We start from the raw sequence: 16,515 nt of genomic DNA on the forward strand, positions 1-16,515 counted from the left end.
CCTTCTTGATACTATTTTTCGTGTTGTCATCCTTAATGATGTCTAGCCAAAATCCATACTGATTTATTCAACAACCTGGCTTCTTTGTTTCTTGATCTCTTTCTAACTATCCTGCCTTCCACTCTAACTCAGATACTTGCTTCCAAGATAATGATTTAGATTTTAACATTGTCAGTACCTTCACTGCCTTCAGAATCTTGATTTGAATCATCCCATTCTCTGACTACATCCATCAGTTTATTTACTCCTGACAGTTCATACTCATTTTGACTTTGTCACTTGATACCATCACTTGGTTGTTCCCTTGTATTTCTACTAACCTAGTTTTTTTTTTTAAACTTAGCCTCCATGATTTGTCATAATATTCATTTCATTGCATATATCTTCTACTTAATTACTCTCTCCATCTTCACTGCCAGAATCCCAGCCCTGTTTCAACCTACTGTCTGTATCTATTCCTGCTCCCTAAGAAGCAAAACATGACTGGAGAAAAGCACAGAATTATAGTTTAAGTTATGACCATAAAGCTCAGATGAGGTCACATTCTTGCAGTTGTAATCAAAATATGGATAATAGCTAAAATATGAGACTAGGAATAAAAGTAGGTTACTGAGAAAAAAAAAGTTCATTCAGTCTTACAGAGAACATAGTTTCTTTGATGACATTAAAATGCTCATGCTGGAGTTCCCATCGTGGCGCAGTGGTTAACGAATCCGACTAGGAACCATGAGGTTGCGGCTTCGGTCCCTGCACTTGCTCAGTGGGTTAACGATCCGGTGTTGCCATGAGCTGTGGTGTAGGTTGCAGACACGGCTCAGATCCCGCGTTGCTGTGGCTCTGGCGTAGGCTGGTGGCTACAGCTCCGATTCGACCCCTAGCCTGGGAACCTCCATATACCGCGGAAGCGGCCCAAAGAAGTAGCAAAAAGACCAAAAAATTTAAAAAATAAATAAATAAAATGCTCATGCTTTTGCATTACATGTCTTTTTACTTTTAATTTATATTGTCTTCAGCTCGAAGGCCTTGTTAAAATTCTGATTTGGCCACCGATCTCCTACTTTTACTTTAGGCTCTTCCTCTTGTATCTCTCCAAAACTTTGAAGAGTTTGGGTCATTAATCTTGATACCTAAGGACAATAAATTTGGCTCTCTTGTTTTGTAGTTCTCTGAGGAAGCTTTTTACTTAGGGTTTTGGGTATAGGAGATAGCATTGTTTTATCTGATCATACTGTAGCCTGTCATTTCTTTAACAGGAACATTAATTTTTAGTCGCTGTCATGTGAAATACTGTGCCTTACATGTGAGAATGACTCCTTCAGAAAAGGGCCATTGAATAAAGACACAGTCTGGATATGGTAGAGGAAAAATAAATTTTCTGATTTGTCCAGTTGTGGGTTTTTTTGTTTGTTTCAGCCAAACTTAATGCAGCAAAGATATCTGAGTCAGTAATTAGTAAACTCAAGTTTAAAAGGCCACTGATTATAGTAGTTCACATGAATGTCTGTTGCTTTACAGCAACATGCCACTTCCCTTGAAAAACACAGATAATCTTGCATTTCACCCACGAAAGACTTTGGACTTTAGAACTCTAGAGCCACTGATAGAAAGTCCTATGGCTCAAATGCAAAGAACATCTTATATATGAACTGGACAAGAAACAGTTGCTATTGGACACTGTAGATCTATAAAATCAAAAATATACCAGACTTCTAAACCCTGAACTATCAAGAAACATTACAGACTTTGTCCTTTCTATATGAGTACAGAGAGAGAGATGTATAGATGCTGTCTCCTTTTGATAGAGCATACATTCTCTCTAGTACACCATAGTTCCCGATCATTACCTGTTGTCTTTCACTCAGGTTACTTCACTCATATATGTTACCCCTCTGGCCACTCTAGTATTTTGAAATAATGATCCATGCATTTGTGTATTCCCAATGTGTATTTTAGTGCCTTGTGCATAGAAGGCATTTGATAATGTAATGCAAGAAGAGACCAATGGTTGAATAATATTACAGCTAGATTTTGAAATGCTTTGTAACTTTATCATAGTTAATGCATCAAGAAAGTTAAATACTATTTCCTCCGTGTTTTAGTAATAATGTAAATAATTTAAATGTTGATGCTTTCAGAAGTTACAGTTGAAATGTATTGGGTCAGGATTACCATGTGTTGGGTCAGCTTACCTGGGTCAGGAATAGCTTTATAATTTTCTGTTCTAAGCTCTTGCTAGAATTATAACTTACCTATGGTGTTTATTATTACTGAAATGAACCAATAAATAATTTTTGCTTAATTTTTATTTTTTATTTTTTTACAAGATTTCCATCCATTTATGGGTGCATTAAAAGGAATAATTACAAATTGAGTTGACACATCTGAGCTAGTGTTAGGGCATATCCTTTTTTTAAAAGGAGACTTCATATTTTAGAGCAATTTTAGGTTCACAGGAAAATTAAGCAAAGGTACAGAAGTGTTCCTGGAGTTCCCATCGTGATACAACAGAAACAAATCCAACTAGGAACCTTGAGGTTGCAGGTTCAATCCCTGGCCTCGCTCAGTGGGTTAAGGATCCAGTGTTGCTGTGAGCTGTAGTGTAAGGTCTCAGATGCACCTCGGATCTGGCGTTGCTGTGGTTCCGGCGTAGGCCAGCATCTGTAGCTCCTATTAGACCCTTAGCCTGGGAACCTCCATATGCCATGGTGCAGCCCTAAAAAGACAAAAGACAAAAAAAAAAGAAGAAGAAGTGTTCCACCTGCATAGCCTTTCCTATTATCAGTATCTCCTACTAGAGTGATACATTTGGTAACAATTGATGACCCTATGTTGCCACATTATTACTCAAAACCTATAGTATATACATTAGGGTTCATTCTTGATGTTATACATACCATAGGTTTGGACAGCTGTATAAAACTATGAGTATTATACAGAGTAGTATCACTACCCTAAAAATCCTATGCTATGCCTATTCATCCCTTGCTCCCCTCTAACCTCAAGCAACCATTGATCTTTTTACAGCCTTCATAGTTTTGCCTTTTCCAAAATGTCGTATGGTTGGAATCATATGTGGCCTTTAAAAACCTTAACTCCTTTTCTGTGGTCATATGCATCTAAGTTTGCACCATATCTTTTCATGGCTTGGTAGATCCTCTTTTTATGCTGGATGTAACACAGTTTATTTGTCCATTCACCTGTAGAAAAACATCTTGTTTTCTTGTAAGTTTTGTCAATTAGCTATAAACATATGTGAGCAGGTTTTAGTGTGGACATAAGTTTTTGACTCCTTTGGATAAATAACCAAGGAGAACAATTGCTAGATCATATGGTAAGAACATGTTTATAAGAAACTACCAAACTGTCTTCCACAGTAGCATTATTCATTCCCACAAGCAATGTATGACAGACAGTTCCGGTTGCTTTTCATCCTCACAAGCATTTGGTGTTATCAGTGTTCTGTATTTTGGCCTTTCTAATAGTTGTATTGATTAGCATTTTCTTGATGATGTATGATGTGTGGTATCTGTTCATATGCTTGTTTGCCATCTGTGTATCTTCTTTGGTGAGGTGTATGTCAAGAGCTTAGGGCACACTTTTAAATTGGAATGTGTATTGTCTTGCTGAATTTCAGAGTTCTTTGTATATTTTGGTTATCAGTCCTTTATCACATTTGTTTTTTGCAGATATTTTCTTCCAGTCTGTGGTTTGCCTTTTCATTCTCTAGACAGTGTCTTCCACAGAGCCAGAATGTTTAATTTTATAAAAGTCTACCTTGCCAATTTTTTTCATGGATCATGCCTTTGGTGATGTATCTAAAAAAGTATTGCCAAACCAAAGGTCATCTAGATTTTCTCCTGTTATCTTCTAGGATCTTTAGAGTTTGAGGTTTTACTACATCTGTGATCCATTTTGAGTTAATTTACATAAGGTTTGTATCTAGATTCTTTTTTCACATATGGATGTCCAGTTCTAGCAACATCTGTTGAAAAGACTCTCTCTGCTCTGTTGTATTGCTTGTGCTCTTTTATCAAAGATCAGTTGACAATATACGGGTCTATTCCTGGGTTTTCCGTTATGTTCCATTGATCTGCTTTTCTTTTCTTATGCCAATATCACACTGTCTTGGTTACTGTAACTTTTTAGGAAATCTTGAACGCAAGGAGTATCAGCCCTCCAACTTTGTTCTGCTTCAATATTGTGTTGGCTATCCTAGGTATTTTGCCTCTCCATGTAAACTTTAGAATCATTTTGACAATATCCACAAATAACTTGATGGTATTTTGATCAGGGTTGTGTTGAATTGTAGATCAAGTTGGGAAGAACAAGTATCTTGACAATATTGAGGCTTCCTATCCATGAACTTCGAATATCTATTTAGTTCTTCTTTGATCTCTTTCATCAAAATATTCTTCGAATATCTATTTAGTTCTTCTTTGATCTCTTTCATCAAAATATTCAAAGTTTTTCTCACATACATCTTTTATATGTTTTGTTAGATTTATACCTAGTATATATACCAAAATATACCTAAATGATAAAAATATACCTAAATGATATACTTAAGTATCATTTTGGGGAGTACTAATGTAAATGGTATTGTGGTTTTAATTTAATTCCACTTGTTCATTGCTGGTATATAGGAAAGTGGTCAGTTTTTATGTATTAACCTTGTATCTTGCAACGTTGCTATTTATTAGTTCCATGAGTTTTTTTTGTCAGTTCTTTCAGATTTTCTGTATAGATGATCATGACATATATAAAGACAATAGTATTGCTTCTTTCTCAGTGTATCTTTTTTCCCCTGCCTTAATGCATTAGCTAAGACATCCCTTAGTTGCTCCTTATTTTGGTGGTAAAGCTTCAAGCTTCTTAAGTGTCATATTAGGTGTAGGATATTCCTTATCAGATTGATGACACCCCCTTGTTCCTAGTTAACAGAGTTTTTATTTTAAATTGATATTGAATTTTATCAAATGCTTTTTCTGCATCTGTTGAAATGATTATGTGACCTTTCTTTAGCCTGTTGGTGTGATGTGTCATACTGTTTTCTGAATGTTGAATTAGCCTTGCATCCGTGGGATGAATCCCAAATGCTTGTTGTATATAATTCTTTTTATACATTGTTGTATTTGACTTGCTAATTTTTTTTGAGGATTTTTCCGTCTGTGTTCATGAGAGAGAGTGTTCTATAGGATTTTTCTTTGTGATTTCTCTGTCTGGTTTTGTTGGGATAATGCTGGCCACATAGAATGAGTTAGGAAGTATTACCTTGGCTTCTTGCTGCTGGAAGAGATTTTAGAGAATTGGTATTTTAGAGAATTTCCTTCTTAAATATTTGTTAGAACTTACTACTGAACCCATCTGGGCCTGATGCTTTCCTTTTGGAAGGTTATCAATTATTGATTCAATTTCCGTAATATATATAGGCTTGTTCAGATAGTTTCTTTTTTGTGAGTTTTGGCTGATTGTGTCTTTAAAGGAATTGGTCCATTTCACCTAGGTTATCAAATCTGTGGCCATAGAGTTGTTCATAGTATTTCTTTATTATTCTTTTTATGTCCATGGAATCTGCAGTGATGTGCCCTCTTTCATTTCTGTCTTCTCTTTTTTTTTCTTAGTTAGCCTGGCTAGAGGCTTGTTGATTTTTATCTGTTGATTTCCCATTTTCAATTTCATTGATTTTTGCTCTGTTTTTTGTTTTTTTGTTTGTTTTTTGCTTCTGCTTTCTTTGAATTTAATTTATTCTTTTTCTAGTTTTATAAAGTGGAAGCTAAAATTTTAATTTAGATCTTTCTTCCTTTTTAATATAGGCATTCAGAATTATGAATTTCCCTGTAAGCACTGCTTTTGCTGCATCCCACAAATCTTGATAAGTTATGTTTTTATTTTCCTTCAGTTCAAAACATTTTTTAATTTCTCTGGAGATTTCTTCCTTGACTCAAGTATTATTTAGGAGTGTGTTATTTAATTTCCACATATTTGGGGATTTTTTAACTATCATTTTGTTATTGATTACTAAATGTATTTTATAGCCCAGGACATGGTCTTATATGGTGACTGTTACATGGGCGTGTTCTGCTATTGCTGGATGAAGTAGTCTGTAGGTGTTCATCATATACGGTCGATTAGGTGATGTTATTGAGTTCAACGGTATCCTTCTTGATTTTCTGCCTGCTACATATGCTCATTTCTGATAAAGACGTGTGGATTAAATCTATTTCTCCTTTTCATCTTGTCCATTTTGGCTTCATGTAGTTTGACACACTATAGTTAGATATATAGATGTTAAGGATTGTTATGTCTTCTTGGAGAATTGACCGCTTTATCATTAAATAATGCTTTTCTTTAACCCTGATAATTTTCCTTACTTCGAAGTCTTTTCTCTATGATTAAAGTGGCTTTCTTATAGACAGTATGTAGTTAGGTCTAGTTTTTTGATCCACTCTGACAATATCTGTCTTCTAGTTGGTTCATTTAGACCATTGATGTGATTATTGATGTAGTTGGATTAATGTCTATGACATTTGCTGCTCTTTCCTATCTATTTTCACTTGTCCTTTGTTCCTATATTTATCATCCATTATTTTCCTGCCTTTCATGGTTTTAATTAAGCATTTTTTTATGATTCTATATATTCTCCTTTCTTAGTGTATTACTTACATTCTCTTTTACTTTTTATAGTGATTGCCCTAGAGTTTGCAGTATACACATACAACTAACCTAATTCCACTTTCTTGTAAAAGTACAGCTTTGTGAGTTCCTTATAATAACAAAAAATACCTAATTCCGCCATCCCATCCCTTGTATCATTGCTGACATTCATTTCACTTATACATAAGCACACACACACATGAACAACATAGTTGAATACAGTATTGCTATTATTTTGAACAAAATGTTGTTTGATTAATCAAGAATAGGAAAAATAAGTTTTTTTCTACCTTATTCCTTCTTTGATGCTCTTGACTTTTTTCTATATAACTGAGTTTCTGACTTACACACTTTCCTACTCTCTAGAGAACTTCTAACATTTCTAAAGGCAGGTCTCCTAGCAATAAATTCTTTCAGTTTTTGTTTGCATAAGAGTCTTTATTTCCTCTGCACTTTTGAAGGATAACTTCACAGGGTAAGGTGGGTTTTTTTCTCTTAACACTAACATTCCATTGTCTTATTTGGATGGTTTCTGAGGAGAAGTCAGAAGTAATTCTTACCTCATTGAGGTTTTTTTTTCCCCCATGGTTAATTCTAAGGCTTTTCTCCCTCCTCCCCCCCCCTTTTTTTTTCCCTTAATTTGGAAAAGGTTTTCTTAGGTGTAACTTCTTTGCATTTTCCTGTTTAGTGTTCTCTGAGCTTCTTAAATCTATGGTTTGGTATCTGATGTTAACTGGGGGAAATTCTTTTTTTTATTTCAAATATTTCTTCTATTTCTTTCCTCCTTTTGGTATTCCCATTATACGTATATTACACTTCTTGTAGTTCTGTTACTTGGGTACTCTGTTCTGTTTCTTTTTTTCCCCTTAGTCATTTTTTTCTCTCTGCTTTTCAGTTTTAGAAGTTGCTATTGAGATATCTTCAATATCTCAAGTTGCTATTGAGATATGCTATTGAGAAGTTGCTATTGAGATATCTTCAAGCTAGAGCTTCTTTCCTCAGCCATGTCTAGACTGCTAAGTAAGCCCATCAAAGACAGTCTTCATTTCTGTTACAGTGTTTTTGATCTCTAGTATTTCTTTTCATTTCTTTCTTAGACTTTCCATCTCTCATCTTATATTGCCCATCTGTTCTTGCTTACTATCTGCATATCCATTAGAGCCATTGGCATATTTATCATTATTGTTTTAAATTCCTGGTCAGACAAGTCCAACATCAGTGTCATATATGTCAGGTTCTTATGCTTGCTCTGTCTCTTCAAACTGTGTTTTTGCCTTTTAGCATGTTTTGCAGTTTTTCTTTGATAGCCAGGCATGATGTATGAGTAAAAGGAACTGCTGTAAATAGTCCTTTAGTAATATGGTGATAAGGTGTTAGGGTGGGAGAGGTGTTATATAGTCCCATGATGAAGTCTCAGTCTCTTAGTGAGCTTGTGCCTCTGAAATGTAAACTTTATAGTGCTTCTCAGCATTCTCTCTTCTTCCTCTCTGTTAGGACAGGGTGGCTAGAATGGGCTAGAGTTGGTTATTTTCCTTCCCCCGGTCAGTTGGGCTCTGACAAAACCCTAGGAGGTGAGAGGCTCTGGTTAAATAGTTTATCCTGAGGGCAGGCTCTGTTAGAAAAACAAAATGCTCTTATTATTTCAGAATGGTTCCTTTTCCCCTCCTCCTGCCTGGAGTATGAGGTGATTTTTCTCCAGTATTCACTGTGAGAGCCTGGAAGATACCCAGGAGGTAAAACTAACAAAAGTTTGTAGTCCCTGATGACTGGGTCCCCCTGGAGTTTTTGACTCTCAAAGCTATCCACACTGAGCCTCCAACAGTTTGTCAGGTTATTCTACCCCACATTAGTTCCCAGAGAAGTTTTCTGCTCTGGCAAGTTGTGATTCTCTGTATTCATCTATCAGTCTCTAATTTGGAGAGCGTGTTTTGCCCTGTGTCCTCTCTTAACAATCTAAGAAGGGTGGTTAATATTTTTCAGTCTGTTCAGCTTTTTCATTGTTTTTAGGAAAGAGTAATGACTCAAAGCTTCTTATATGCCACACTGGAACATAGAAGTCCCTCAGTTTATTTTAAAACTGTCAAGCATAGTCTTTTTGCACCTATTTTTAAGCTTTTGGTTTTTGTTATTCAAATCAGATTTTGAGTATATAGTTGCTCATTGAACAACATGGGTTTGAACTATGCAGGTCCATTTATATGCAGATTTTTTCCACTACATACTACAGATCTGCAGTTAGCTGAATCTGTGGATGCAGAACCATGGATATAGAGGCCCAACCATAAAAGTATATGTGGATTTTTAACTGCTTGGGGTGTTGGTGCTTCTAACCCCCATGTTGTTCAAGGATCAGCTGTATGTACTTTCTAAAAATAGTAATCTGCAAAATAACTTAGAAAAATATACTTATTTAAGGTTGATTTAACTCAGTCTTCTCTTTGATAGTCTTTTAAGTAACCTTTCTTGGACTTCATTGTGCAAATCTATTAATGTAAAACTCCTTTTAGTTCTGTTTTTTTCAAAAGAAACCAAATGGAATAAGTTTGCTTAACTGATCTGAATTTCTAAACTAGTTTTTACTTGGGAACCTGCTTCTCTAATTTTTTTACCTAATAAATTTTCTTTACCAAATCCTCTTATATAAATGAGTAAATATGAATTATACATTAACTAACTTTGAAATTGATAATTCACAAATGTGATACTGAATGTCTTGTTTCCTTTTTCAAGTGTTTTTTACTTACTTTATTTTGAAGCTTCTTCTCAGCCTGTTGATAACCATGTTAGCCCACCTTCCTACTTGGGCCAGCCACCAGCATCACCAAACAGATACTCTCCTGTTTCGAAAGCAGTGCTTGGAGATGATGAAATTACAAGGTGGGGAACTGAACATTCATCCCTCTTACATAAAGCCAACTATTAATAGAGTTATAATCAGCCAGGTAGGATAGTCACAGTTTTCAGGACTATGTAATTTTATTTTAACAGAACCTAAACCTTAATTTTTTTCATTGTAGGCCTTCATTGAAGCACCTGAAGTGTAAAAATATTTTGTATTATAAATAAATCACTGCTCTTTTTTTTAATGTTGCTATTTTTTTAAAGGATTGGTAAATTATCCTTAGAAAATAGCTTAGGTAAAACTAAATTAACAATATAAAATGATAGCTTTTCTTACATTCATTTTCTAATATATACCATAAAATATTTTGACAGTTACTTGATTCATATTCAGAATTTTCTTTATTTGATATATCCTTGATATTCTGACACCTAAAGTTTACTTTCATCTAAAAGTATTACCTCAATAAAATTTGTAGATTGCCTTTATATTCCCAAGAAACTCTTATCTAAGTGAGGGAAAAATAAATGAAAAAATATTTTAGGAGTTCCTGTCATGGCGTAGTGGAAACGAATCTGACTAAGAACCATGAGGTTGCGGGTTCGATCCCTGGCCTTGCTCAGTGGGTTAAGGATCCGGCATTGCTATGAGCTGTGGTGTAGGTCGCAGACGAGGCTCAGATCTGGTGATACTGTGGCTCTGGTACAGGCCGGCAGATACAGCTCCAATTGGACCCCTAGCCTGGAAACCTCCATATGCCGTGGGTGTGGCCCTAAAAAAGACAAAAGACAAAAAAAAAATTTTAAATCTTCTACACATTGTTCAATATAGTAATAAGATCACTGTACACTTTATAACTTTTGTAGAAGTAAATTCTGTAAGAGTATTTAGTATTAATTGAGCATTTAATGTTAAATGTATGCCAGTTCATCTCATTTTATGTTTTTATTAAATGCATTATTGTTAGCATTGTTATTTTTGAACCTTTACAGTTGTAATTCTTCTTTAGTTGTCCAACTTCTGACTAGAGACAATAATCTCTTAAATATCAGATAGAGATGTTGGTTCTCTTCTTCAAGAGTTAGCAGTGCTGAGAACTTAATTTAATAGGTGCTCAGTAATTGTGCTTTGAAAATTATGAGAAAGAATAGTGTTATTATATGTTTATGGTATGAATTTTCAAGGATGTTAGTCTTTAGGTTATGCTGGTATACTGATCTATCATGGCTGTTTTATTGCTGTTATTTTCTAATAGTGGTGCCTATTTATAGAAGTAAAGAGAAAATAGTTAATGGGTTATCTAGTCTTTGTCTTTTTGCCTTTGCTAGGGCCGCTCCTGCGGCACATGGAGGTTCCCAGGCTAGGGGTCTAGTCAGAGCTATAGCTGCCGGCCTACACCAGAGCCACAGCAATGAGGGATCCGAGCTGCGTCTGCAACCTACACCACAGCTCATGGCAACACCGGATCCTTAACCCACTGAGCAAGGCCAGGGATCAAACCTGCAATTTCATGGTTCCTAATCAGATTCGTTAAGCACTGTGCCACAACAGGAACTCCCATGGCTTATCTAGTCTTTAATATGCATGTTTTTCAAATAAAAAATGTTATATTTACATCTTAATTGCTGTTGCCATCTTTTTTTCATACATATCTCTTGAATTGAATATTGTCTTCGACTTCATAGTATTACATAACAGGTCTACCTGTTTTATTTTTCTATGAAAATCAGATGGTTGATTACTGAATATGTCTTCTTAAAATAGTGTGTGTTTTATCACTCCCTTTTGATAATTTTACTACTTTGCCCAGATAATGAAGTACAAAAATCTTTACTTCACATTAGAAGTTCTCTACAATTTAGCCCTAAGAAATTTTTTAGGAATTATATCATATTAACAATTTAAAAAAAAGAAAAGAAGTCCCAACAAACAGTTAATGATTCTAAAGTTCATTTTTAACAGCCTTATTGAGATATGATTTATATATACCATACAGTTTATGCATTTAAAATGTACAACTCAGAAATTTTTTTATATTACATTATAAATTTTCTTACATATGGTAAAATATATATAACATAAAATTTTCTATTGTAATCATTTTCAAATTGCAATTCAGTGGCATTAATAGCATTCACAACCAACAATACTACCTTTTTCCAAAACCTTGTCATTCCCCCAGAAAAATTCTGTGGCCATTAAATGTAACTCCACATTTCCCTGTTCTCCCAGTGCCTGGTAACCTCTAATCTGCTTTTGTCTGTATGAATTTGTCCATTCTAAATTGTTCATTTAATGGAATCTTATGGTACTTAACCTTCTGTATCTGGCTTTTTTCACTTAGTGTAATATTTTTAAGAGCCATGTGTATCATGTATCAGAACTTCATTCCTGTTTATGGCTGAATAATATTCCATCATATGTATATACTACCTTTTGTTTATGCACTCATCTGTTGAAAGACACTTGAGTTGTTTCCACGTTTTGGGTATGGTGAATAATGCTGTGATAAACCTTGGCATGCATGTATTTGCTTGCATACCTGCTTTTACTTCCTTTGGATACATACCTAGAAACAGAATTTCTGGGTCATATGATAAGTATATTTAAGTTCATACGGAACCTCCTGTTTTCTGTAGCAGCCACACCATTTTACTTTCCCACCGTCAATGTGTAAGGATTCCAGTTTCTCCAATCCTTATCAACACTCATTTTTTCTGTTTTGTTTTGTTTGATGGCCATCATAGTAGGTGGGACATATCTCATTGTGATCTTTATGCATTTCCCTAATGGCTAACGATGTTGAGCATTTCCTCTTTTTTTTTTTTTTCTTTTTGCAATTTCTCAGGCTGTTCCCACGGCATATGGAGGTTCCCAGGCTAGGGGTCTAATCGGAGCTGTAGCCGCTGGCCTACATCAGAGCCAGAGTATCACCAGATCTGAGCCGCGTCTGCAATCTACACCACAGCTCACAGCAATGCCAGATCCTTAACCCACTGAGCAAGGCCAGGGATCAAACCTGCAACTTCATGGTTCCTAGTTGGATTCGTTAACCACTGAGCCACGATGGGAACTCCCTCCTCATACGTTTTTATCTGAAAAATTAGAATTTATTTTCTTCTGGAAATACTCTTTGATTTGAACAGTGTATTCTTAAATTATTATTTGCTAATGCAATATTATAATTCATACATATATTTTAACATGTTACAAGAACCCTACACTATGAGGCCACAATCTAATAAGGAAGTAAGACATCACCAATAGTGAAGCCTCTCTGGTGCCCCTGATCCTTCTCTGCTTTTCCTACACTGCTCCACCAACTTAACTTTCCTGACTTTGGGGTTTATTATTCTTTTTTCTTCATATATGTGTTTGTATGTATATTTTCTAGACAATATATTATTTTTTCTGTTTTTGACCAGAAAATATAGTTTTTTTAATCCTGTAGCTGAACCGACAAAACTGGTTAAGATGAATACCTGTGTATGACTAGAAAATACCACTTCTGGGTTTTTTTGGGTTATTTTGGTTTTTGGGGTTTTTTTTAGGGCCGCACCTATGGCATGTGGAGGTTCTCAGGCTAGGAGTCGAATCAGAGCTACAGCTGCCTACACCACAGCCACAGCAACACCAGATCTGAGCTACATCTGCAACGCCAGATCCTTAACCCACTGAGCAAGGCCACGGATCAAATCCACAACCTTATCATTCCTAGTTGGATTCATTTCACAGCAGGAACTCCTGTATGTGTACTGTGAAATATTATTCAGCCATTAAAAAGAATGAAATAATGCCATTTGCAGCAGTATGGGTGGATCTAGAGATTATCATACTGAGTGAAGTAAATCAGACAGACATATATGATTATCACTTATATGTGGAATCTAATTTAGAAAGTCATATGAAAGGACTTATTTATAAAACAAACTCACAAATTTCAAAACCAATCTAATAGTCACCGTAAGTGAAACCTTTAGGGGGTAAGGGAGAATTGGGAGGGTGGAAATAACATGCATAACAGGCAGCAAACGTGAAACATTATTAGTGATAAGATGAATTCTAATTTCAGAAATTGTAATTTGAGGGCCAGTGCAAAAAAGATCTATCTTAGATTAAAAAATAGAGATAAATGGAAGAATGTAAGAAATAAAGATATTTAATTATTTTATATAAGAAGTCTAGAGGGGGCAGTTCCAGCATTTATGTAGCAACCCTAGGTCCACAATGTTGCTGAGATTCTCTTGATTGTAATACGTCGAAACCAGTAAAGAGAGCTTATAGTTCATTCTTTTGCGTGGAGGTAACTTGGGGGTAAGAAGAACAGATGTGTTTTGTATTGGGATAGAATATACTTTGTCCTTGTTAGGGTCTGTCTTTCTATAAGAAGTGACAGTAAAATTTTCCTTAATTTCTCAGAGACCAGAATATGGTCCTCTTAACAAAGGGGAATAGGATTGCAGTGACTGTTATCAGTTATTCATGATTCATCCCCTTGGGACTGGAGAAGGGGCCTACCTCCTCTAAGACAATCTGTAAAAGGGATAATCTGCCTTTTACAACATGTGAGAAATAAAGGCAGTGACTGTTTCATAGGCAGTAAAATGTGCACAATATCAACTTTTTTTAAAGGTTTTTTTTTTTGAGTAGGCTCTTTATATATCATTTATTTAAATTTCCACATTGCTTTCTCTTTTTTATTTTAGTTTGTTAACAGGAACTTTTAGCTTTTTTGTAAAATTAGGATTATTGCCTTTTAATTTCTAGGTTAGAAGGAATCTCTTTACCTCAGGGTTTAGAAAACCTTTAAATTTCATCTAATTTTCTTTATAGTTTGGTAATATGATTTATCAACAGGAAATTCTCATTGATAGAATTTTAAGGTATTCAATTTTTTTTAATTTTTAGGGAACCTAGAAAAGTTATTCTTCATCGTGGCTCGACAGGACTTGGTTTCAACATTGTAGGAGGTGAAGATGGAGAAGGAATATTTATTTCCTTTATTTTGGCTGGAGGACCTGCTGATCTTAGTGGAGAACTCAGAAAAGGAGATCGTATTATATCGGTAGGATGTTAATCATAATAATGTTTTTATTATTTTAACTGTGACCTATTAGTGATTAAAAGTTTGGGGTTTTATTTCCTAAAGTTATGGGAGGTATTTTAACTGTCTTCCTAACATTTTGCAACTTAATTGCAGAATTACAGTGTTGACAGAGAACATATTCTGTATAATAGGTTTTCTTTTGGAATTTGACTTGTAAGAGGTCAGTCTTTATAAATATTCTTGAAGAAAGTGTGTATTCTCTATTTGTTGATTGCAAAATTTTCTGAATGTCTATTAACCTTGTTACTTGCATGATTCATATCTTCTTTATACTTCAGTTAGTTGTCTGCCTTATCTATTACTAAAAGAGACTTTCTAAGTTTATCTGGTGAGTTTAACAGTTTGTCTTGGCAGCGATGTTTTTCTTTATGTCTTTGAAACATCATTAGATGCATCTGAGTTTAGAATCGGCATTCCTTTATGATGACTTGGAAGATTTATATCATTACCTAATGACCCTCTTTACTTGTAATAATAATTTTTACTCTGGAACCTAGGGTCCGTGAGGACTCGGGTTCAATCTATGGCCTTGCTCAGTGGGTCAAGGATCTGGCATTGCCGTGAGCTGTGGTGTAGGTCTCAGATGTGGCTCAGATCTGGCATTGCTGCGGCTGTTGTGTACACCGACAGCTATAGCACTGATTCGACCCCTAGCCTGGGAACTTACGTATGCCACAGGCACAGCCCTAAAAAGACCAAAAAAAAAAAAAATAGAAAAGAATCAGTGGACTTGAATGTAGGTAAAAGAAAGTTTCCAAACTACAGCATAAAGGAAGGGGGTAGGGAGAAATTGGGAAGAAAAAAAAACAGACAGAGCATCCAAGCTCTATGGGAAATAAAGAGGAGATAATCAATAATAGACAATAAAGAGGAGACAGAACCTTTGAAAACATAATGACAAAGAACTTTCCAAAACTGATGAAAGATATCAACCCACAGATCTATGAAGCTCAGCAAATCCAAAGCAGAATACATACAAAGCAAACCAGACCTTGATACATCATAAAGTGCTAGAAAGCTGTGCTTAAATAGCACATGTTAAAAGCAAACATAGAAACATGTTACATATATAGGAACAATACAAATGACAGCTGCTTCTCACTGGAGATACTAGAAAGCATAAAGCAATTGAACAGTATCTTTTTGAGTAGGCTCTTTATATATCATTTATTTAAATTTCCACATTGCTTTCTCTTTTTTATTTTAGTTTGTTAACAGGAACTTTTAGCTTTTATGTAAAATTAGGATTATTGCCTTTTAATTTCTAGGTTAGAAGGAATCTCTTTACCTCAGGGTTTAGAAAACCTTTAAATTTCATCTAATTTTCTTTATAGTTTGGTAATATGATTTATCAACAGGAAATTCTCACCTGCAGCATGTGAAGTTCCCAGCCTAGCAGTTGAATTGGAGCTGCAGCCACCAGCCTACACCACACCCTCAGCAATGCAGGGTCTGAGCCACATCTGTGACCTACACCGCAGTTCATGGCAACACTGGATCCTTAACCCACTGAGCAAGGCCAGGGATCAAACACACATCCTCATGGATAACAGTTGGGTTCATTAACTACAGAGCCACAACGGGAACTCCCTTTTTTGCCCATTTTTTGATTGGGTTGTTTTTTCCATACAGAGCTGCATGACATGTTTGTTTATTTTGGAAATTAATCCCTTGTCAGTTGCTTTATTTGTAAAGATATTCTTCCATTCTGTAGGTTTTCTTTGTTTTTGTTTTTATGTTTCCTTTGCTATGCAGAAGATTTAAGGTTAATTAGGTCCCATTTGTTTGTTTTTATTTTCATTCCTCTAGGAGGCGGATCAAAAAAGATTGCTGCAATTTATTTCAGAGAGTGTTCTGCCTGTGTTTTCCCTCGAGGAGTTTTATAGTATCCAAACTTACCTTTAGGTCTTTA

The 16,515-nt window shown here is 35.3% G+C and overlaps 1 protein-coding gene across 10 annotated transcripts in view; it reads left to right on the forward strand.

The window, feature by feature from the left end:
- Positions 1 to 16,515, forward strand: part of DLG1 (discs large MAGUK scaffold protein 1) — a 257,730-nt gene that overhangs the window by 150,418 nt on the left and 90,797 nt on the right. For all 10 annotated transcript variants that reach the window (XM_047789292.1, XM_047789308.1, XM_047789319.1 and 7 more), the window contains 2 exons: positions 9,411 to 9,531; positions 14,405 to 14,561. In XM_047789292.1, the coding sequence (XP_047645248.1) occupies positions 9,411 to 9,531; positions 14,405 to 14,561 (278 nt within the window). The remainder of the gene's footprint in view (positions 1 to 9,410; positions 9,532 to 14,404; positions 14,562 to 16,515) is intronic.

This window comes from Phacochoerus africanus, chromosome 1 (genome assembly GCF_016906955.1).
Source record: "Phacochoerus africanus isolate WHEZ1 chromosome 1, ROS_Pafr_v1, whole genome shotgun sequence".
Classification (NCBI taxonomy): domain Eukaryota; kingdom Metazoa; phylum Chordata; class Mammalia; order Artiodactyla; family Suidae; genus Phacochoerus; species Phacochoerus africanus.